Genomic DNA, 19,751 nt, shown 5'->3' on the forward strand with positions numbered 1-19,751 from the left:
AAAATACCCTGTGGGTGGAGTACATCTGTTCTGCGTGTCAGACACATACACACCCAGGCACACGGGGTCTCCCACTGGCAAGCACAGAGGTGCTAACTGGGTGTACAGTGAGCCCCTGGCACCCGCCCACCTGCCCACCACAGTGCACATGTTCCCATTGGTCTCCAACACACAGCGTCACATCCTCAGGCCAGATCATGCAGGGACAAAAACAGGCGGAAGTAACCATGCAGTCATTTCTCAGAGGTACAAAGAGACTCATGCAGAGGCCCCCAGAGCCTGGACTAGGGTCTCCCACCTGCACAAAGGCCTCACCGACCTGCAGACACACTCTCAGGGAGCAGTCTCCTTCGCCCAGTTCCTACCGTAACCCGAGTGGACTCCCGGGCTGAAAGAGGAAATGGTCGTCCCAGATCTGAGAGAGGCTGCCAGGCTGGGCTCCAGGCCTGGGCTTGGTCCCCCCCCCCCCGACACTGGGCCCCTTGGCCCCCCACCCGCAGCCCCCTCCAGCTTCCTCCATTGGCAGCAGAGAAGAAACCTCATAAGTCATAGAGAGGGACTGACAGAAGGGGGAGAGAGTCCAAGACACAGAGGAGGGGAGAGTCATGGGGGAGATGGACAGAGACAGGGGGAGTCAGGAAAAGGGATGAGAAGAGAGAAATGGGGATAGAGACAGAGGCAGGAGAGATCAAAACTTGAAGGCGATGAGAGACAATTGATGGCAGAGACAAAGCTGGGGCAGAGGGAAACAGAGATAGGAAGAAGACAGGGATGGGGAGGGAAAGACGGAGGGGGGAAGAGGGGAAAGAATTGGGGAGGAGAACCAGGACAGGGGAAGCAAATGGGGGAGGGGAGACAGCTGAGGGAGGGGAAGCATATGGGGGAAGGAAACCAATGGGACAGGGAAAGAGACGTTGGGGGCGTCCCTTTCCCCCACCCCAAGGTTCTGGGGAAGAAGCCAGAAGCCTGAGGCCAAGACTGGGGCTTTGAGCGGAAACCGGGAGGAGGTGAGTTATTCACAAAGCGCCCGCCTTGCCCTAAGTTTCCAGAAGGTGATGTGGACTTTCCATCTCTCAGCCGCAGACAGGGCCTCCGGGGAAGACAGCTGGCCCTCAGGAGCTGGGGGCCCACATACCTAACTGCCACGCTCTACCCATTTCTCTGGTTGTTCCCCAAGTGCCTGGTGCTGGTATGCCAAGCATTGTGCATACATCATCTTTTTTAATTCGCGGGTCAGAGAAATGATTACCATCCTCACTTTAGGATACTTGTGGGAGCCTTGGGGTGGATAAAGTGGCTCTCAAATTCGCTCAGCTGGGGTAAATGGGCCGAGGTAGGATTCGAACCCACGGTTCATTTCTCCGAAGCCCGAGCTGCCTCCCTGAGACGCTAGTCCCGCCCGGTTTCCGTAGAAACAAGCACCAGGTATCTCCATAGCAACCCCTCCGTGGATTCCTGCCTGCCGCTACCTGGTGCGCATGCCCATCTGGTGACGTCACCGCGCGTGCCGCCTCACGTGGTCACCTCGCCGGCGCCGGAAGTAAGCGGCGCGGCGACGGAAGCGCAAGGCAGAAGGGTCCTGCTGGAGCAGTCGGCGGCATGGGGCAGTCTGGGCGGGTGAGGCGCGGCGGCCCGGGGGGAGGGGGCGGGCGGGGCTCATGGGGTCCCCACGGCGGCCGTGGCGTTGACCGCTCGCCTTTCGCCCCCGCAGTCCCGGCACCAGAAGCGTGCGCGCGCCCAGGCGCAGCTCCGCAACCTCGAGGCCTACGCCGCGCAGCCGCACTCGTTCGTGTTCGCGCGGGGTCGCGCGGGTCGCGGCGTCCGGCAGCTCAGCCTGGACCTGCGTCGGGTCATGGAGCCCCTGACCGCCACCCGCCTGCAGGTCTGCACCACCCAGCCCGCCTCCATTAGCCATGGGCCCCGTCTTCGCGGCTGCGGAGGTGGCTTCAACCGCGGACCCGCGCGTCGCTCGGCTGGAGAAAGGGACCTTTATGGGGAGCATCGTCCCTGCCTCTCAGGGATTTGTGGAGCAGCAGCGAGGGCTCGTGGATGAACGCAGTCAGCTGGGGGCTTGGCTGGATGCCTAAGGCTGGTGGTTAAGGGACTCGGGTTAGCAAAGCTAGGGTGGAAACGTGGCCTCTCTCAGAGGCCTGAAGGGAGAAAGTTAACGTCGCAGGGCCCAGTTGGCTCTTCCGCAGATTGGGCGATGCACAGTAAACAAGGGACAAATTCAAGTCTGATTAGTTCTAGAGGTCAGGCGCCTTCCACTCCCCTCTCTTCTCTTTCTCGGGAAAATTAAATGCAGGAAAGGGCATAACAGCTTAGGTTATAGTCTTTGCTCAAGAAGAGATATTTATGATGCTTCCATTTTGTTTTTGCAATTCTCAGATACGAAAGAAAAACACTCTGAAGGATTGTGTGGCAGTGGCTGGGCCCCTTGGGGTCACACACTTCCTGATCTTGAGTAAAACCGAGACCAACATATACTTTGTGAGTTAATACCCACAGCCCTCCTCTCCTCTGCCCTCTGCTCCGCCAACTCTCATGATGAACCCATACGCCTCTGAGTTGCCATGATTCTGGCTTCAAAGTAAACGCTCTGAAGAGATGGAGCAGAGGTTCTCACTCCCTGCTCCCTAGCTGGATGCCCGCCTCGACTCTCACCAATCCTTTTTTTCTGTAGAAGCTGATGCGCCTCCCAGGAGGCCCCACCTTGACCTTCCGGATCAACAAGGTAAGGATTGGAGGTGGTAGGAGGGCCATGTGGGGTGGAGGATGGGTGGGGGGTGGTGCCAACCACGTGTAGCACACACTCGTCACCCTGTCCTGCAGTACACCTTAGTGCGTGATGTCGTCTCCTCCTTGCGCCGACACCGCATGCACGAGCAGCAGTTTGCCCACCCGCCCCTCCTGGTGCTCAACAGTTTCGGGCCCCATGGCATGCACGTGAAGCTCATGGCCACCATGTTCCAGAACCTGTTCCCCTCCATCAATGTGCACAAGGTGAGCTGAGCCTGGTGTGGTGGCAGATAACGGGGGGATGGGGCACACAGGACAGTAGGTACCACACATAGGCCCCTGGGTTGTTTGCTCGGTCTTCACCTCCCAGCACTGAGGCTGAGCGCTCCAGCCCCTGAGGGCCAATCTCGCTCATGTGTTCTGTGACACTGGGGTAAGGGGCTCCCTTACGAGCTGCCTTATTCTCTGGAAGATGGAAAATGATGCTGATGGTCCTTTATTTCTGGAGTGTGCATTGAGTGTTGGTCTAAGCAGCGTGGTAGGTGTTGGGAGTCCATTTTACAGATAAACAGGCCAACAGAGGTGAAGTCTAGTCTGAGGTTAGATACAGGGGGTAGGGTGAAATGCCTTTTTTTTTTAATATTTATTTATTTATTTATTTGAGAGAGTAGGAGCAGGGGGAAGGGCAGAGGAAGAGGGAGAAGCAGACTCCCCGCTGAGCCAGGAGCCCAATGTGGGGACTCGATCCCAGGACCCTGAGATCATTACCTGAGCCAAAGGCAGACGCTTAACTGACTGAGCCTCCCAGTTGCCCCAGGACTGGATTTTTTAACTTGTCTAGTTCCAGAGCCCCAGCTCCTAATCCCTGGCAGCAGCAGGTCTCAAATGAGGCTGTTAGATCATCCGGGAGTCTGGTGTGGATAGCTTTACGTGGGCCTCAGAACCAGGATTTCAAGCCAGCATCCCAGCCAGTCCATCAGGCCCCACAGCTGCTAGCACAGCTAGGAGCACCCCACACCCCTTGGCTGGGAGATTTCTGGAGCATGGCCATGGCCTGGGCTTGGTGTGGCTTCAGCACACACGGAATCCTGTGGGTGGTTCACGTGGTTCAGCGCCCCCCGCCTCTCCCCTCCAGGTGAACCTAAACACCATCAAGCGCTGCCTTCTCATCAATTACAATCCCGACTCCCAGGAGCTAGATTTCCGTCATTAGTGAGTACTGGGCCGGGGCGGGCTTTCACGTGCGGCTGATGACGGTGCTCCAGCTGAGGCTCTGTGATTGCTCAGTCTCAAAGTAAACGCTCTGACGCACTGTGGGAAGGGTAGGCGGGTAGAGCTGACCTCCAGTCTCGACTCCTAATGCCCCTTCTCACACCCTGGCTCCTGCAGTAGCATCAGAGTCGTTCCTGTGGGCGCAAGTCGTGGGATGAAGAAGCTTCTACAGGAGAAGTTCCCCAACATGAGCCGTCTGCAGGACATCAGCGAGCTGTTGGCCACGTGAGGAGGGCACTGGGCGGGAGCTCACTGCAGTCCTGGGGACCCCAGAGCTGTTCCAGGAGCCTGCGATCCCCTGCTGACCTTGGTGTGTCCTCTGCACAGGGGCGCTGGGCTGTCGGAGAGCGAGGCGGAGCCGGATGGCGAGCACAACATTACAGAGCTGCCCCAGGCTGTGGCGGGCCGCGGCAACATGCGGGCCCAGCAGAGCGCCGTGCGGCTCACTGAGGTGAGGCCCAGCCCCAGGGCAGGCCCAGTGGCAGAGGTGACTTCCTCTGGCAGCCCCCAGCCGTGATGAAGAACTGACTCTTCCCCTTGTCTCTCCAGATTGGGCCTCGGCTGACGCTGCAGCTCATCAAAATCCAGGAGGGTGTGGGGGAGGGGAACGTGCTGTTCCACAGTTTCGGTGAGAACGGGGCTGGCGAGCCATGGGGCTGGGAGTCAGAGGCCCTCAGAGGTGGGTCATAGGAACACACTTGGATCGTGGTGACCTCTCTCTTCTGCTCAGTGCACAAGACAGAGGAGGAGCTGCGGGCCATCCTGGCAGCCAAGGAGGAGAAGCTGCAGCTCAAGGCCCAGAGGCAGGCCCGGCAGGCCCAGGATGTCGAGCGCAAGCGGGAGCAGCGGGAGGCCCACAAGTGTGTGGGAGTGGGCTGTGCTGGCGGGGCAGGGTCCCGGGTGCGGGCTCCCACCCTCACTGCCACCCCTTTCCAGGAAGAAGAGCCTGGCAGGCATGAAGCGGGCGCGGGCAGGGGCCGATGGGGATAGCGATGCTGAGGACCCCGGTGTCTCCCCAGAGACAGAGGGGGCTGGCCAGCAGGAGGAAGAGGAGGACGAAGCCGAATATTTCCGCCAGGCAGTGGGAGAGGAGCCCGATGAGGGTATGTGGCGGGGGTTGGTGCAGCTGGACGCCTTGGGCTTGTCCCTGTGCCCTGGTGGCCTGGACACCGTCTCTCTCCACAGACATGTTCCCGAAGGCAGCCAAACGAAGACGGCCTGCTGGGCCCCCAGGCAAGAAGCAGCAAGGAAGGGAGCGGAGGCCAGGTCAAGGCACCGACTATAGGCCTCCAAAGGCCAAGGGCAGGCCCCAGCGGGGCCAGGCCAAGCTGGGACGCAGAGGAGCACCCTGGGACCGCAGGCGAGGCCAAGCACGGCCACCTAAGAAAGCGGTGTGAGGCCAGGCCGGAGCACCAGATGGATGCCCCAAATTGGGGCCCACAAGACTCTGCCTGGACCTCCAGGTGCAACCCTGGGTTTCCTTTCATAAAGGAGCCGTTTCCCCAACCTCCCACTGTGGTAAATGACTGATTTCCTATAAGTCTGAGTCTGCATTTGCAATGGGCAGATCTGGAGTTGTGTGTATAAAGCCCAGAGAGGCTCGGGGCTGGGAGTCTCTGGGAATTGGACGGGGTTCTGCCCCAAACCTGCGTCCATTTCCCCCGTGCTGAGCAGTGGGCGTGCGGGGCCCCTCCACGCCACCCCCCACGGCCCCCAGCACACCCCAGGTTTACTTGCAAGCCTGTAACTGGTCTGCTCTGGAGGGCAGGGTGTGAAGAGGAAGTGGTGGAAGCAGGACTGGTACTGGCTGTGGGCAGAGCTGCTGGTGCTGAGGGGAGGAGGGTGGAGCTGCGGGGGAGGAGGGTGGAGCTGCGGGGAAGGAAGGGGCCAGCCAGCCACCGCGCCGGCAACTCGGGGACTGGGGACTAGCACCGCGTGGGCAGTGGACCCAGAGGCAGGGCATGAGGGCCATGGCCGCCACCACCTCAGGTGAGGAGCAGACACTGCTGGGTCGGTTGAGCCAGAGGTCCCGGGGCCTGGCCCCTGCAGCTCAGCCCAGGACTGAGGGTGGGGGCGGCTGGCTCCTAGGAGGTGGAGGGGAGTGAGTGAATCACGTCTGGACAGGGACTTCCTCCCAGAGCAGAGATGAGACCGCGAGGCAGAAGTGTGGCTGGGCAAGCAGCCTGGGGTGGGGGAGGGGCGCATGCATCTTGCCCGGAGCCTGCTGCCCAGACCAGACCAGGCTGTTTACCCGCAGTTGAGGCGGAGTTGGTACATGGAAGGGAATCCATTCCGGCTCTCTGCTCTCCTCCGCACTGCTGAGTCCCAGGCCTTGTTCTGGGCCCTGGGAAGCCAGCAGCAGGGCACTCCCTGCCCTCAGACGTTCTCCTCGGCGTTTTCCTTAACAGCGGTCAGATGGAAGTATAGGCTTTGCAGAAATTGGGGGCAACAGGGTGCAGTCGCGATGTTAGAGGGGTTGGAATGGGCCTCTCGGGGCTAGAGACCAGGAGATGAGTGGGGGCTGGTGACTCCGGCAGAGAGAATCCATGCAAAGGCCCTGAGGTGGAATGTGCCTTAAGGAAGAGCCAGAAAGCCAGGGTGGGAAGGACTGTTGGGAGTGAGTCACTGAGAGCACGAGGTGAGCGCAAGCAGGTGAGAGGGAGCGGTCGCTCCTGGGGCCCCTCAGTGGGAGAAGCGAGCACTGCCTTTTCCTGCCAGTGAGGAGGGAGCCACGACGCTGAGCGGAGGAAGGTGACCTGACTCAGGTGTCCACAGGCACCCTCCGGGAGGCTGTGGGGAGAACAGGTAAGGATGAGGTCAGGAACCGGGAGGCTGTGCCAGATTCTGAAGTCGGTGGCAGTGAGACTCACTGATCCATCCAGTCTTGGAGGAGGGCCGCGGAGGGGTTGGGGCCCCCCCCCCAGCCCCCCCCCCCCACCCCCCACCCCCCGCCTGGTGGTTCCGGGTTACCACTGCTGGCTCACATGTGCTCTGTGAAGGCAGGGACCCCACATCCTGAGGGTTCAGGGCCCAGAGCACGCTTAGTCACCATTACATGAAAGGACTCGGCTTCTGACCTTCCTGGGCCAATTTCCTCTGTAAAAAGTGTGGCAGGTGCCGGCTCCCAGGCATGCCAGGGACAGAGCAAGGGTGCCCCCAGAGGGCTTCTGTGACCAGGCACAGGGCAGAGGCTCTGCGGGCGGCCAGAGCCGTGACGAGGGACAGCGCTCACTTGGTGACCCCGTCTGCCCACAGGTGCTCTATCCTGCCCAACCAACTTCTCGGCAGCCGTTGACCGCATCCTCAGTGGCTTCCAGGAAGGCTTTCTGTGGCCCCTGCTGGTGGCGGAGTTCCTCGTGGCTGTGGCCAGCAACGGCCTGGCCCTCTACCGCTTTGGCACGCGGGAGCAGCGCCCGTGGCACCCCGCTGTGGTCTTCTCGGCCCAGTTGGCCCTCAGTGACCTGCTCCATGCCCTGACGCTGCTCCCGCTGGCCGCCTACTTCTACCCGCCCAAGAACTGGCAGTACGGGGAGCTGGCCTGCCGCCTGGAGCGCTTCCTCTTCACCTGCAACCTACTGGGCAGCGTCCTCTTCCTCACCTGCATCAGCCTAAACCGCTACCTGGGCATCGTCCACCCCTTCTTCACCCGCAGCAGCTTGCGGCCCAAGCACGCCTGGGCCATCAGCGCCGCCGGCTGGGCCCTCGCAGCCCTGCTGGCCGCGCCGACGCTCAGCTTCTCCCGCCTGACGCGGCCGCCGGAGGAAGACGGCTGCACCGCGGCCAGGCCTCAGGCCTGCACCAGGTGCCTGGGGACAGCGGATGACGGCCACCTCGAGGCCTACAGAGCCTACAGCTTGGTGCTGGCAGCCGTGGGCTGCGGCCTGCCCCTGCTGCTCACCCTGGTGGCCTACGGTGCCCTCGGGCGGGCCGTGCTGCGCAGCCACGGCATGACGGCGGCCGAGAAGCTGCGCGTGGCAGGGCTGGTGGCCAGTGGCCTGGCCCTCTACGCCAGTTCCTACGTGCCCTACCACATCACACAGGTGCTCAACGTGGACGCCCGGCAGCGCTGGAGGGCCCGCTGCCCGGGCTTTGCCAACGAGACCGAGGCCACGGCGGCACTGGACCGGAGGACCTACGTGAGCCACCAGGTCACGCGGGGCCTCATGCCTGTGGCCATCTGCATCCACCCACTGCTCTACATGGCTGTGGCACCCAGCCTGGGCTGCTGCCACCAGAGCTGCCTCGGCTGCAGGGGGAGCCGCACCCTGGAGGGCACTGGGAGCTCTGGCCAAGTCCTGCCCCTCAATGTCACAGCCACTCCCCAAACCTTGGAGCCCTAGTCCCCTGAGACCACGACCTGACCTAGTTTGAGCCATCACCTCCTCACAAGGCGCTGAGACCAGCCGCAGAATGGGGGCTGAGCGCCCGGGAGACCCCTGGCCCTGGGCCAGCAACAGGCCCCGAACCACCGCTTCTTCCCCTAGAGAAAGACCCGCTGGGGGACCTGCGAGTGCCCAGGCCATAGTGGCAGGAATTTCTGCCTACAGCACTGATCCTGGGGAGGGCTGGCCCCGCGAGCCACAGAGCAGGTGACGTGTGAATAAACGAGACAGCCTGTAACAACTGGAGCCTTTTTATTGCCGAGAGCCCCCTGCTCTCGGGGACTACCTTCCATGGCCATGAGGTCTGGGGCCGGGGCCGAGCAGCTGCAGCAAAGGTGACAACTGGCTTAGTTGGTTGATGGCCTAGAGAGAGACAGACAGGTGGTGAGGACAGCCAAGTGTGAGGGCCCAGGCCCCGAAGGGAATTCCGAGACCCCGTGCCACATAAACTGGGGCCTCTGCGATGGGGGGGGCGGGCAGGCAGGGCACAGAGAGCCAGATGAGCAGTGAGCCCCTCCTCGAGAAGAAAAAAACAGTAAATAACCTGTACCTCAGAACAGGCTTGGGGACTATTAAACCCACATGGGGCCCACAGTCAACCCGAGTGTTGGCTGTGAAAGGTGGGGGCAGCAGGGGGGCGGCAGAGGTCTTACTTGGCCCACTCGACGTTGAGGATGAGGTGGTCGTATCCAAAGCCGGACACCCCAGCAATGGCTCGTGCGGCATCCTCACGGCGGTGGAAGCTGATGAAGGCAAAGCCCTGGGGGAGGGGGGGTGGAGTCAGGGGCCCTCAGGGCACAACCAGGACAGGTGACCCCTTCCTCGACCCCCACGACCCCAGCCCACCTTGGACTGGCCAGTGGTCTTGTCCTTTGCCAAGTAGATGCGAGAGATGGAGCCAAAGGGCCGGAAGAGCTCCTGCAGGTCAGTCTCACGAGTGTCCTCGGACAGGTTGGTGACACGGATAGTGGCATTGTCGTCGGCTAGACAGGCGAGGAGCAGCAACTTGTAGAGAACGGCACTAACCAGGCCCCGAGGGGAGGCTGAGCACGGGACCGAGGAGCGCCCGCCCGCCGCTCACCTCTGCGGTTCGGCTGCATGGACTCCCCGCGGCGGCTGGCCCCGTCGCGCAGGCTCGGCGGCACGTACTTCCCCGTCTTGTTCTGCGCGGCCTGCACGGGCTCCAGCTCTGGAAGCCAAAGCACTTGGGTCAGGCCTCGCCCCGGCACAGACGAGGAACAGACCCCCCTGCCCCCCCGGGATGCTGGCAGCTCCGGCCCTGAGCCAGCGCAGGCCCCAGCTACCAAGCCACAGGCCGCAGGGACATAAGGGTCACATCCCGGAAGTCAGAGGAAGAACCCACAGGGGTTGGTGCAATCCAAGGGGACACGGGGCTGAGGTCTAGAAGAACGCTCAGCTTCCCGACACGCAGGAACACGGCAGGGACAGGTGACAGGTGTGCTGCGCGCCAAGTCACAAGTGTAGAACTGTCCAGACTCAACCCCTATCCGCAAATCACACCAAAGGACGTGGACTGCGGCCACGCGTTGAGTCTGCACGCATGCGCACACATACCCCCCCCCCACAGGGCCATGGGCACATCCGTGGCAGACACGACACGACACGCTCAAGTCTGGTCACAGAGTCTGCAGCAGAACCACAGCCAGCAAGTCTCGCGTGCACGCGGTGTAGACACACAGACTTGCAGAGGAACGGTCCGCCAGCCCCCAGCAAGGAACGATGGGCGACGTTCCCGGCAGTCAGAGCACCAGCCCGGCCGGTCTCACGCTCTCACACAAACCAGGCCACAGCCACAGCCTTGCAGGGCTGGTGCCGACGTGAGAGATGACGACTTCCCGACGGGGACAGCTCCAGTCACAGCAGGCGAACACCAAGGTCTCTCCCAGAGGTGCACACAACCCTCCCCACCCCACGGCCTGCCAAGCCGCATCCCAGGCCCGGGCACCTCCGGGCAGCTTCTCCTTCTCGCCAGTGGACAGGCCCAGCTGCTCAGCCAACTCCTTCTGCATGGGCCCCAGCGTGTCCTTGTAGGGGCAGCGGGTGGTCCAGTGGTCGCCCTTGCAGATGCGGCAGGACACGATCTTCTGGCCCTTGAGCTTGTTCATCGGGTCCTCCTCTTCCTGGCAGTTCAGATCCTGGGTGGGCGGTCAGCGGAAGCTCAGAGCGAGGTTGCCACACCCTGGCCACCACCATCATGGCCACCGGGCCTGCCCTGTTGCCCCACTCACCTCTTTGCTAGTGATGAACGTCATGGACACATCGTCGCTGACCGTGGTGGTGGCCACGTTGGGCCCTGGTGGGTCAAACTCTGAGTTCCCAAACTTCTTCCAGTTCTGGGCTCAGGGCGGGATGGGGGACAGGTAAGGGCAAGTGGGACCCCCTCCACTGGCACCCCAGACCTACAGTAGCCCCCTTCAGGGTGCCTGGGCCTTGAACCATATTCTTCACCCTCCCGAAAAGCCCCCCATAGCAGTGACAATGACAGTTCCTGTTCCCTGGTGGGTCCCACTCCTAGCATGTGTCAACTCCTAGCTTCATGCTGGCTTAGGAGGCGGAGATGGCTCTCGGCCCCAAGTTCCAAAAGAGAGAACGAAGGCCCAGGGGGAAATAGCCCCACAGTTAAAAATTCCTGGGGGACCCATGAAAGTAGCTGGGCCAGCTCCCACAAGGAAGTGATGCCCAGGGGTGCACAGGGGTCACCCAGACCGTGAGGGCCTTGAGCTAGTTAAACAACCTAGGCCTCAGCTTCCTCCCCTATAAAATGGGGACCACAAATGCTCCCCATCTCCCAGGATAGCTAGGGGGGTCAGATGAGAGAACACTTCCTGCAAAGCACTTGGCACTGGGGTCTGGCACAGAGGAAGTGCACAGAAAACTGCCAAATGCATTTACGGCTATCGCTTCTTCCTAAGCACAGCCCAGTTAAATGGCAGCTGCTATGACCACCTGAGGGGAGGAGGGCTTGGCTCTGTTCCTCCAGGTAAACAAGCTGAAAGGAGTTAAGAATCTAAGCCCACCCAGCTTCTGCACCCTGGACCTTTCAGGATCCCCAACAGAGCACAAAAACCCTTCAACCTAAGCTGTGCTCCCAACACAACAGGGACAAAGACTTAAACCCCGCTTCTAAAAATAAAGGTATCAGAAAAAAAGGATTCCTAAGTCCTCTGAGTCAGCCCTGAGAGAGCCCCCAAGACAAGCGGAGAAGGATCTCACCTTTCTCCTTGCGACAGCCTTTGAGGCCTTCCGCGTCTCAATTCTGAAGGTGCGGACAATCTGTGGATGGGAGGGGAGAGGCTGGGCCTTCCGGTATCTCAAGGCTCCTGGGGCCAACCAACCCAACCCACATGCCATCCCCTCCCAGCCCAAGTGCCCCCAAGCACAAGGACACCCACCTCCTCCCCCAGCCTCACCTTGAACTTCTTGCCATCCTCATCTATCTTGTACTCTGTCACTGTCTTGATGTTTCCATTGATGACCTCCTTGGGAGGCGGCAGTGGAGCTGGAGGAGAGAAGAGGTGACGGAACTGAGCCCTGGGTAATGGGGACCAGGCGGGAGTGCCGCCGGGGAGAGGCAGCCCCGAACGGAGCAGAGGTCGTCACTCACCTCCCGGCAATAACTCAGGTTCTGGGCTGGTGTCGCCAGTGGCCAGAGGGATCCCCTTGAGGAGCTCGCTGGTGACACATTTGTCTACGAGAGAGAGTGGGGGGAGGAGGGGTGAGCTGCAGGAGCGGGAGCTCCCAAGCTAAAATGAAGGGACCTTTGGGATGATGCCCACACCAGCGGCCGAGGGAGGCGGGACCAAGGGCTGGGGACTGGCGAAGAAGTGCCCTGGGACAGCCGTGCCAGGACGCGGGGCTGCAGTAAGCTCGAGCAGTGGCAAGGATGAAAGCGATGGGCAGCCCATAAAGACACCCGGCGCCAGTATAAAGGCGGGAGGCAGGCTGTTACAACTTCCTCCCCGGAGCAGCTGTGAGGACTGGGCGGTGGCATGGGGCGAGGAGGGACTGGCCAGCGGAGATCTGGAACTGGCGACAGGCTGGCGCGCACGGAGGATGGCGCCAGGCAGAGGGTGGCCGTGAAGGGGGATGCGGGATCGGACGGCCGTGCCAGGTTGGAGCAGGCGGCAGTGACCGGCCTGGGGACTGGCCGCGGTGACCTGGGACGACCCGGTATACTCACCGTCCTCGCCCTCCTCCTCCACCTGGTCGGCCCAGCTGGGCTTCGAACTGCAAAGACAAGTTTGCAGAGGGGAAGCCTCGGTCAGCGAGGCCAAGCCCCCGCCGCCTCGACGCACCCAGGCCCCATGATACCCCCCCCAGGACCCCCAAACCGCCTCCCAGAGTTCGCTCCGCGACCCCCGACTCACTCAAAATCTCCAGTCGGCATTCCCAAGCCTTCTCCACGCAGCACGAGCCCGGGCCCGAGACCGGAAGTGGGGGGAGGAGAGACTTCCTGTGCCGCCGCCTAGAGCAGCCCGGCAGCAGCGCCCACAGCGCCCCCTGCGGACGGAGGTGGAGGTGCCGGCTGTGGGAGCTGCGGGGCGCTGGTACTCAGGCTGAGCAGAGCCGTATTCCGTTTACCTTTTAGAAAAATTAAAATGTACTAATAACAGTAAAGCTCACTTATTGAGAGCTTGCTGTATGTCAGACGCTGTGAGGAGGAAATTATCATTTTCGTTTTGCAGCTGAAGAAATCAAGGTTGGTCCTCCTAGTCTGGGAAGAGTTTTCCTTTTTTTTTTTTTTTAATCTTTTTGAAGATTTTATTTATTTATTTGACACAGAGAGAGAGAGAGAGAGCACAAGCAGGGGGAGCGGCAGGCAGAGGGATAGGGAGGAACAGGCTCCCCGCTGAGCAGGGAGCCCTATCCGGGGCTCCCTGGAATCATGAGCTGAGCCCAAGACAGGCGCTTAACCGACTGAGCCACCCAGGCGCTCCTGGGAGTGTTTTCCTGATTCAAATGATCAAGATGTCAAGTGACCCCTCAGCCTCCCTCCTTCCTTTGCTTTGTAATATTCTTGGCCCTCTGATATGCTCTTTTCCGCTTACTTGTTTATTGTCCAGCTCTCCGTTTAGAGTATATTCTCAGGGGGAACCACATGGCTCCCAACGGGGCCAAAAATGAATTCTTGGGTGGCAAAACACCTTGGATATTACAAAGACTTGTGGCCCTCCAAAATCAGCACTCCTAGACAAAATCTTATTCCTAAGTATTTAATTTCTATCGTTAGGGAGAAATTAAATGTAATCAGGTTGGAATTAAATTAAATCGGAAGCTAATCCCACTTTTCTCCTTTAGAGGGGCAATAATGTAAAAAGCTTGAGAAACCCCACATAGAAGGTCATCTGCAGAAAGCAGACATTTCCCCGCTTTGTTCGCCTCTTGGGTGCCCAGCACCCACGGGGAGGTCTGCCCATACTAAGTGCTCCATTAATGGGCATTTGGGGCAAAGTGGGAACTAGATCATAAAGGAGACTTTTTAAACCAGACTAAGGAGTGTAGGTTCTTTGTCCTGTAGGCTGTGAGTACGGGTGAGGTCACAGACATGTTTTGAATGGTGACCCGTTGTGACCATATTTTCTTGTGAGAAAGATTGTTCTGGAAGCCTGTAGAGGGTATAGTGGTAAGAAATGAATTAGCAGGGGCGTCTGGGTGGCTCAGTCGGTTAAACAACTGCCTTCGGCTCGGGTCATGCTCCCAGGGTCCTGGGATCGAGCCCCGCATCGGGCTCCCTGCTCGGCGGGGAGCCTCCTTCTCCCTCTCCCTCTATCTGCCGCTCTGCCTACTTACGCTCTCTCTCTATCTCTGTTAAATAAATAAATAAATAAATAAAAATCTTTTTTTTTTTTTTTAAAGATTTTATTTATTTATTTGAGACAGAATGAGAGAGAGAGAGAGAGAGCACATGAGAGGGGGGAGGGTCAGAGGGAGAAGCAGGCTCCCTGCGGAGCAGGGAGCCCGATGCGGGACTCGATCCAGGGACTCCAGGATCATGACCTGAGCCGAAGGCAGTCGCTCAACCAACTGAGCCACCCAGGCACCCAAAAATCTTTTAAAAAAATGAATTAGCAGATGAGAAAGGAGGCTGGGAAAGTGAGCAAAGGAAAGTGTTTTGGCAATAAGAACAAAAGTATAAAGTTTGTACAAAGGGCCAATAAACATTTGGGCAAATTTACTCGAATTTACTCCAAGAAATGCAAAATCTTAGTAACGTAGCAGATGGGCAAAACTTTAAAAATTTGATATTACCCAATGGTAGCAAAGATGTAGAGAAAGAGACGCTTGAACACACATTAATGCATGAAATTATGCAGACTTTTTGGGTGGAAATTCAACATTCACTAAAACTTAAAATAACATAAGAATTTTGTTTTAGGGTGGCATAGACATATGATATATCAGTTTCAGGTGTACAACATAGTGATTCGACAATTCTATACATCATGTGGTGTTCACAAGAAGTGTAGTCACCACCTGCCACCATACAAAGTTATTACAATATTTTTTTTTTTTAAGATTTTATTTATTGGGCGCCTGGGTGGCTCAGTCGGTTAAGCGTCTGCCTTCAGCTCAGGTCATGATCCCAGGATTCTGGGATCGAGTCCCGCATCGGGTTCCCTGCTTAGCAAAGAGCCTGCTTCTCTCTCTACCTCTGCGCCCCCCGCCCCCGCTTGTTCTCTCTCTCGCAAAAATAAGTAAAATCTTTAAAAAAAAATTTTTTTTGATTTATTTATTTGACAGAGGGAGAGCACAAGCATGAATAAAATCTTTTTAAAAAATAACACATATAGGCCCCCCGCGGCGGGTCGCAGCAGCTCGGGCGGCGGGAGGAGCGGCAGCGGCCAGGCAGCCCAGCTTCGCGAAGGCTCTCGGTGCGCCGCTGCCCGCAGGCCCCTGGCACATGCCCGCCTCGCCGCCACGATGCCCAAGAGGAAGGTCAGCTCCGCCGAGGGGGCGGCGAAGGAGGAGCGCAAGAGGAGGTCGGCGAGGTTGTCAGCTAAACCCGCTCCTGCAAAAGTGGAAACGAAGCCAAACAAGGTGGCAGGGAAGGATAAATCTTCAGACAAAAAAGTGCAAACAAAGGGGAAAAGGGGGAGCAAGGGAAAACAGGCTGAAGTGGCTCACCAAGAAATGAAAGAAGACTTACCTGCAGAAAACAGAGAAACTAAAAATGAGGAGAGTCCAGCCTCCAATGAAGCAGGAGAGAAAGAAGCCAAGTCTGATTAATACCATAAACCATGTCTTAGTGTCCCTGTCGCCCTTCTTGTACAATCCAGAGGAATATATATATATATATATATATTTTAAAGATTTTATTTATTTATTTGACAGAGACACAGCGAGAGAGGGAACAGAAGCAGAGGGAGTGGGAGAGGGAGAAGCAGGCCTCCCGCGGAGCAGGGAGCCCGATGCGGGGCTCGATTCCAAGACTCTGGGATCATGACCTGAGCCGAAGGCAGACGCCCAACGACTGAGCCACCCAGGCGCCCCCAGAGGAATATTTGTATCAACTATTTTGTAAATGCAAGTTTTTTAGTAGCTCTAGAAACATTTTTAAGAAGGAGGGAATCCCACCTCATCCCATTTTTTAAGTGTAAATGCTTTTTTTTTTTTTTTTAAGATTTTATTTATATATTTGACAGAGACACAGCGAGAGAGGGAACACAAGCAGGGGGAATGGGAGAGGGAGAAGCAGGCTTCCCGCCGAGCAGGGAGCCCGATGCAGGGCTCGATCCCAGGACCCTGGGATCATGACCTGAGCCAAAGGCAGACGCTTAACGACTGAGCCACTCAGGCGCCCTGTAAATGCTTTTTTTTAAGAGGTGAAATCATTTGCTGGTTGTTTATTTTTTGGTACAACCAGGAAAGAGTGGGATATTGAATGTGGGAGGCTTTGATTGTCTTGGGTGTCAGCTCAACATTCCATAGATGGGGTAGTTTTTATATCCTATAATACCAAGCATACTAAATGGCAATTTGGAGTCAGTTGTGCATTTACTATGTCTTGAATATTTTAAATTACTTCTATTCCCATGTTGTTTTTGGTAGAATTGTTTCCTAAAGAAAACCACTCCTAGATCTTGGCTCTCCCGGTCAGAATTCTTGTGCTCTCTGTAACATCTTGGTCATGGTAGTCCAGTTTTCCTAGTAACTCTGTTAATGTGCTGTGCAAGATTGAGAATTTGAGTATGTAGTGTATAGATATTAAATTGTGAATTAATGGGACTTAACAATGTAACAGTGTATCAGCATTTGAAGATCTTGGTACTTGATATACTGTTAAGGAAAATTTGCCTCCAAATTTTAAGCTGGAAGGTCACTGGAATAACTTTTAGAAAAGAATCACAACTACATGGTTTTTTTAGATTTTCGGTACATACATTAAGAATTGTGTACAAATTGAAATGTCTGTACTGATCCTCAAAACAACCAATAAAAACTCAATTAAGAAAAAAAAAGCACATATGTAGATATATGCAAACTATTTTCTGAAAAGAAATATCAGACTGGGGGCATCTGGGTGGCTCAATAGGTTGAGCGCCTGCCTTCGGCTCTGGTCGTGATCCCGGGGTCCTGGGATTGAGCCCCACATCAGGCTCCCTGCTCAGTGGGGAATCTGCTTCTCCTTCTCCCTCTGCCCCTCTCCCCTGCTTGCACTCTCTCTCTCTCAAATAAATAAATAAAATCTTTAAAAAAAAATCAGACTTTCTGAGGGATGCTTCAAGAGGAAGACATCGGGGAGGAAAGCTTGTTTTGGGACTTTTCTACTATATTTAAAATTTTTTACCATGGGTATACATTATTTGGGTTTAAATATAAGTATACACATACATGTAATTTTATGCAATTTATTTTTTTAGAAGATTTTATTTATTTATTTGTCAGAGAGAGTGAGCACAAGCAGTGGGAGAGGCAGGCAGAGGGAGAAGCAGACTCCCCATTGAGCAGGGAGCCCGATGTGGGGCTCGATTCTAGTACCGTGGGATCATGACCTGAGCCAAAGGCAGACACTTAACCAACTGAGCCACCCAGGCGCCCCAATTATGCTTTATATATAAATCTGTAGTGTGTAATATGTGTGAGATGTAACATATAAATGTATTTTAGTGTGTTTTGCATGTCCACTACCTCGCATTCCCTCTTCTAGGACTGGCCTAAGGAAATTCATGTCCAGGTGTATTAAATTGTCTGTAAAAAGTGTCCAGCACAGTGCGGCTTAAGGGATTGGAAAACTGGTAACAGTGCAACCATCCTGAACAAGGAATTAGCTAAATGTTGCCCCATCTGTGTGAGCACCACCCCTGGAGAGGAACTGCACGTTTGTGGATGCATAGAAAGACGTTAACTTCTAAAGATGGATTTTTCTGGGCATTTCCATTTGGCTTCATCTTTACTTCCTTTTTGGCGTTTTTCTGTATGGAATACTTTTTCTTAAACATCAGGCATATATCACTTTTACAAAAAGTCAGGTATTTCCCAAGGAAAAATCAGAGGCCTCGAGGGAGCATAGGGACGTGGGGAGAACCTGGAGTCCAAGGGTGGATGGAAAACAAAAAACAAAAAACAAAAAAAGCCTCCGAGTCCCTCTCCTCCAGCTCTTCTTTGTAGCACCAACATTCTTCCCACCTCTGGAATTTCTACAGGACACCAGCCAGGACAAGAGCCAAACCAGCTTAGCCAAGCACATGAGGAAGGCCGTGAGGACATGCACCGTACGCTGTCCCCCCAGAAACTCTGGCAGCTCCAGGGCCATTCGCGAGACCTCACGATGTAGAATTCTACTTCTTGGTATTTTCCAGAAGAAACAAGTTTTCCTGTCCACCACAAGCCACGTGTTAGAATATGGACACAAATGTTCGTAGCAACTTTATTCACAGTGGCCCCAAACCGGAAACAACTTGGCTTAGCGTGCTAGGGCTGCCGTTAACAGTACTGCAGATGGGGGACTCAAGCCACAGGAATGAATTTTCTCACAGGCCCGTAGGCTGGAAGTCCGAGATCAAGGTGCTGAGCAGACTGGTTCCTTCTGAGGCCTCGCTCCTTGGCTTTGTAGACGGCCATCTTGTCCCTGTGTCTTCACGTGGTCCTTATAAGGACACAAGTCATATTGGATTAGGGTCCACCTTCATGACCTTATTTTAACCCAGTTATTTTTATAAAGGTCCGATCTCCAAATACACTCACCTTCCGAGGTCCTTGGGGTTAGAGCTTAAACATGAATTTGAGGGGCACACAATTCAGCTCATGCCACAACTCAAAAGTCCACCAACAGATGAATGGATAGCCAAAGATAAACTGTGGTCCATCTCTACAGTGGAGAACAATATAGCACAAAAGGAGCAATCTAACACACAGTGACATGGATGCGTATCCCAGACACAAAAGAATTGATCCCATGAGATGCCGTTTGTGGGAAATTCTCAAACAGGCAAGACCAACCGATACTAACAGAAATCAGACCTGAGCTGATCTCTGAGGGTGGAGGGGTGCCAGGCATCCTTCCAGGGTGATGGGAATTTCCTACGTGTCCGTCTGGCTAGTGGGCGACACAGGCAGGTACACGTGTGAAAAGTAATCCAGCTGCACTCATATAAGATCGATACACCCTTTTTTTTTTTTTTTAAAGATTTTATTTATTTATTTGACAGAGAGAGACAAAGTGAGAGAAGGAACACAAGCAGGGGGAGTGGGAGAGGGAGAAGCAGGCTCCCCGTGGAGCAGGGAGCCCGATGTGGGGCTCGATCCCAGGACCCCTGGGATCATGACCTGAGCCAAAGGCAGACGCTTAACGACTGAGCCACCCAGGCGCCCCGATCGATACACCCTTTAATGAAACCTGGAGCGGAACAAAGCAAGGTTCAGCCCCTCCATCTCAATTCTCTTCATAGCATTTCTCACTCTTTAAAATCACCTTGTTCGTTGTGGATTTTGTCTGCCTGCTTTGGTCTCGAGGCAGGAAGGGGCAGTGTTGGTTTGTCATGTCGCCACATGCGCAGACTAAGCACCGGGTCTGGAAGAGTCAGTGCCTGGTCAGTGGTTGTAGGACACTGTCTACCTAAGTTTTCTATTCCTAGTCACAGATGACTGCGTGTGAATGTGGACAAAGCCGACAGATGATGCCAGCGTTCTGGGATGATTGTACTTTTTCTATAGCTTGTCTTTCTTCGAAAACTCCAAACATGCTTGAGAGAGAAAAGCAGGTTGCAGATAGATATGTGCAGTGAGATAGCACTTACCCAATATTTTTAAAGACCTAGAGAATGCTAGGTTTATGGACTCGGGGACGTGGGAGCAATGGAAAAACTTGGACAGGAAGAAGACACGGCAAACAACGCT

General features: G+C 56.0%; 3 protein-coding genes and 2 non-coding genes across 9 annotated transcripts; 4 read left to right on the forward strand and 1 right to left on the reverse strand.

Annotated features, from left to right (window-relative positions):
• Positions 1-1,540: 1,540 nt before the first annotated feature.
• LOC116626653 (suppressor of SWI4 1 homolog) lies at positions 1,541-8,476 on the forward strand. 5 transcript variants are annotated; one of them, XR_004298303.1, is made up of 13 exons: positions 1,541-1,617; positions 1,712-1,882; positions 2,389-2,490; positions 2,684-2,734; positions 2,833-3,003; positions 3,875-3,951; positions 4,129-4,236; positions 4,339-4,462; positions 4,561-4,639; positions 4,742-4,871; positions 4,948-5,114; positions 5,197-6,816; positions 7,267-7,345. XR_004298303.1 is itself a non-coding variant. In XM_032396080.1 (13 exons), the coding sequence occupies exons 1-13, from the start codon at positions 1,600-1,602 to the stop codon at positions 8,349-8,351; spliced, it is 2,364 nt and encodes a 787-aa protein (XP_032251971.1). In that variant the 5' UTR covers positions 1,541-1,599; the 3' UTR covers positions 8,352-8,476. The 5 variants fall into 5 exon arrangements, 3 of the variants coding, with proteins under 3 accessions (XP_032251971.1, XP_032251972.1, XP_032251970.1); XR_004298304.1 differs by lacking the exon at positions 7,267-7,345 and having other exon boundaries at positions 5,197-6,000; positions 6,730-6,922; XM_032396080.1 differs by having other exon boundaries at positions 5,197-5,277; positions 7,267-8,476.
• LOC116626727 lies at positions 2,533-2,619 on the forward strand. Its single transcript, XR_004298311.1, has one exon. It is a non-coding gene; the product is annotated as a small nucleolar RNA SNORD105 (small nucleolar RNA).
• LOC116626729 lies at positions 3,977-4,056 on the forward strand. The gene has a single exon (XR_004298313.1). It is a non-coding gene; the product is annotated as a small nucleolar RNA U105B (small nucleolar RNA).
• A 149-nt stretch (positions 8,477-8,625) lies between the features above and the next one.
• EIF3G (eukaryotic translation initiation factor 3 subunit G) lies at positions 8,626-12,856 on the reverse strand. Its single transcript, XM_032396082.1, has 11 exons — positions 12,782-12,856; positions 12,595-12,641; positions 12,019-12,102; positions 11,825-11,913; positions 11,628-11,687; positions 10,643-10,747; positions 10,360-10,549; positions 9,475-9,582; positions 9,240-9,376; positions 9,047-9,153; positions 8,626-8,756 (listed from the first exon to the last, which is right to left on the reverse strand). The coding sequence occupies exons 1-11, from the start codon at positions 12,799-12,801 to the stop codon at positions 8,741-8,743; spliced, it is 963 nt and encodes a 320-aa protein (XP_032251973.1). The 5' UTR covers positions 12,802-12,856; the 3' UTR covers positions 8,626-8,740.
• A 2,479-nt stretch (positions 12,857-15,335) lies between these two features.
• LOC116626581 (non-histone chromosomal protein HMG-14-like) lies at positions 15,336-15,641 on the forward strand. The gene has a single exon (XM_032395967.1). It carries the CDS (start codon positions 15,336-15,338, stop codon positions 15,639-15,641), a length of 306 nt encoding a protein of 101 aa, XP_032251858.1.
• Positions 15,642-19,751: the final 4,110 nt, after the last annotated feature.

This window comes from Phoca vitulina, unplaced genomic scaffold, assembly GCF_004348235.1.
Source record: "Phoca vitulina isolate PV1807 unplaced genomic scaffold, GSC_HSeal_1.0 scaffold89, whole genome shotgun sequence".
In the NCBI taxonomy this organism is placed as follows: domain Eukaryota; kingdom Metazoa; phylum Chordata; class Mammalia; order Carnivora; family Phocidae; genus Phoca; species Phoca vitulina.

Bases quoted from the DNA above. Each gene is read 5' to 3' on its own strand.
- LOC116626653 (XM_032396080.1), top strand. The intron at 2,735-2,832 runs GTAAGGATTGGA...CCTGTCCTGCAG, and splicing joins TGACCTTCCGGATCAACAAG to TACACCTTAGTGCGTGATGT. The intron at 4,640-4,741 runs GTGAGAACGGGG...TCTTCTGCTCAG, and splicing joins CGTGCTGTTCCACAGTTTCG to TGCACAAGACAGAGGAGGAG.
- EIF3G (XM_032396082.1), bottom strand. From the start codon at position 12,801: ATGCCGACTGGAGATTTTGA. The intron at 10,748-11,627 runs GTGAGATCCTTC...CCCTGAGCCCAG, and splicing joins AGGCTGTCGCAAGGAGAAAG to AACTGGAAGAAGTTTGGGAA. The intron at 9,154-9,239 runs GTGGGCTGGGGT...CCCCTCCCCCAG, and splicing joins AGACCACTGGCCAGTCCAAG to GGCTTTGCCTTCATCAGCTT.
- LOC116626581 (XM_032395967.1), top strand. From the start codon at position 15,336: ATGCCCAAGAGGAAGGTCAGCTCCGCCGAGGGGGCGGCGAAGGAGGAG.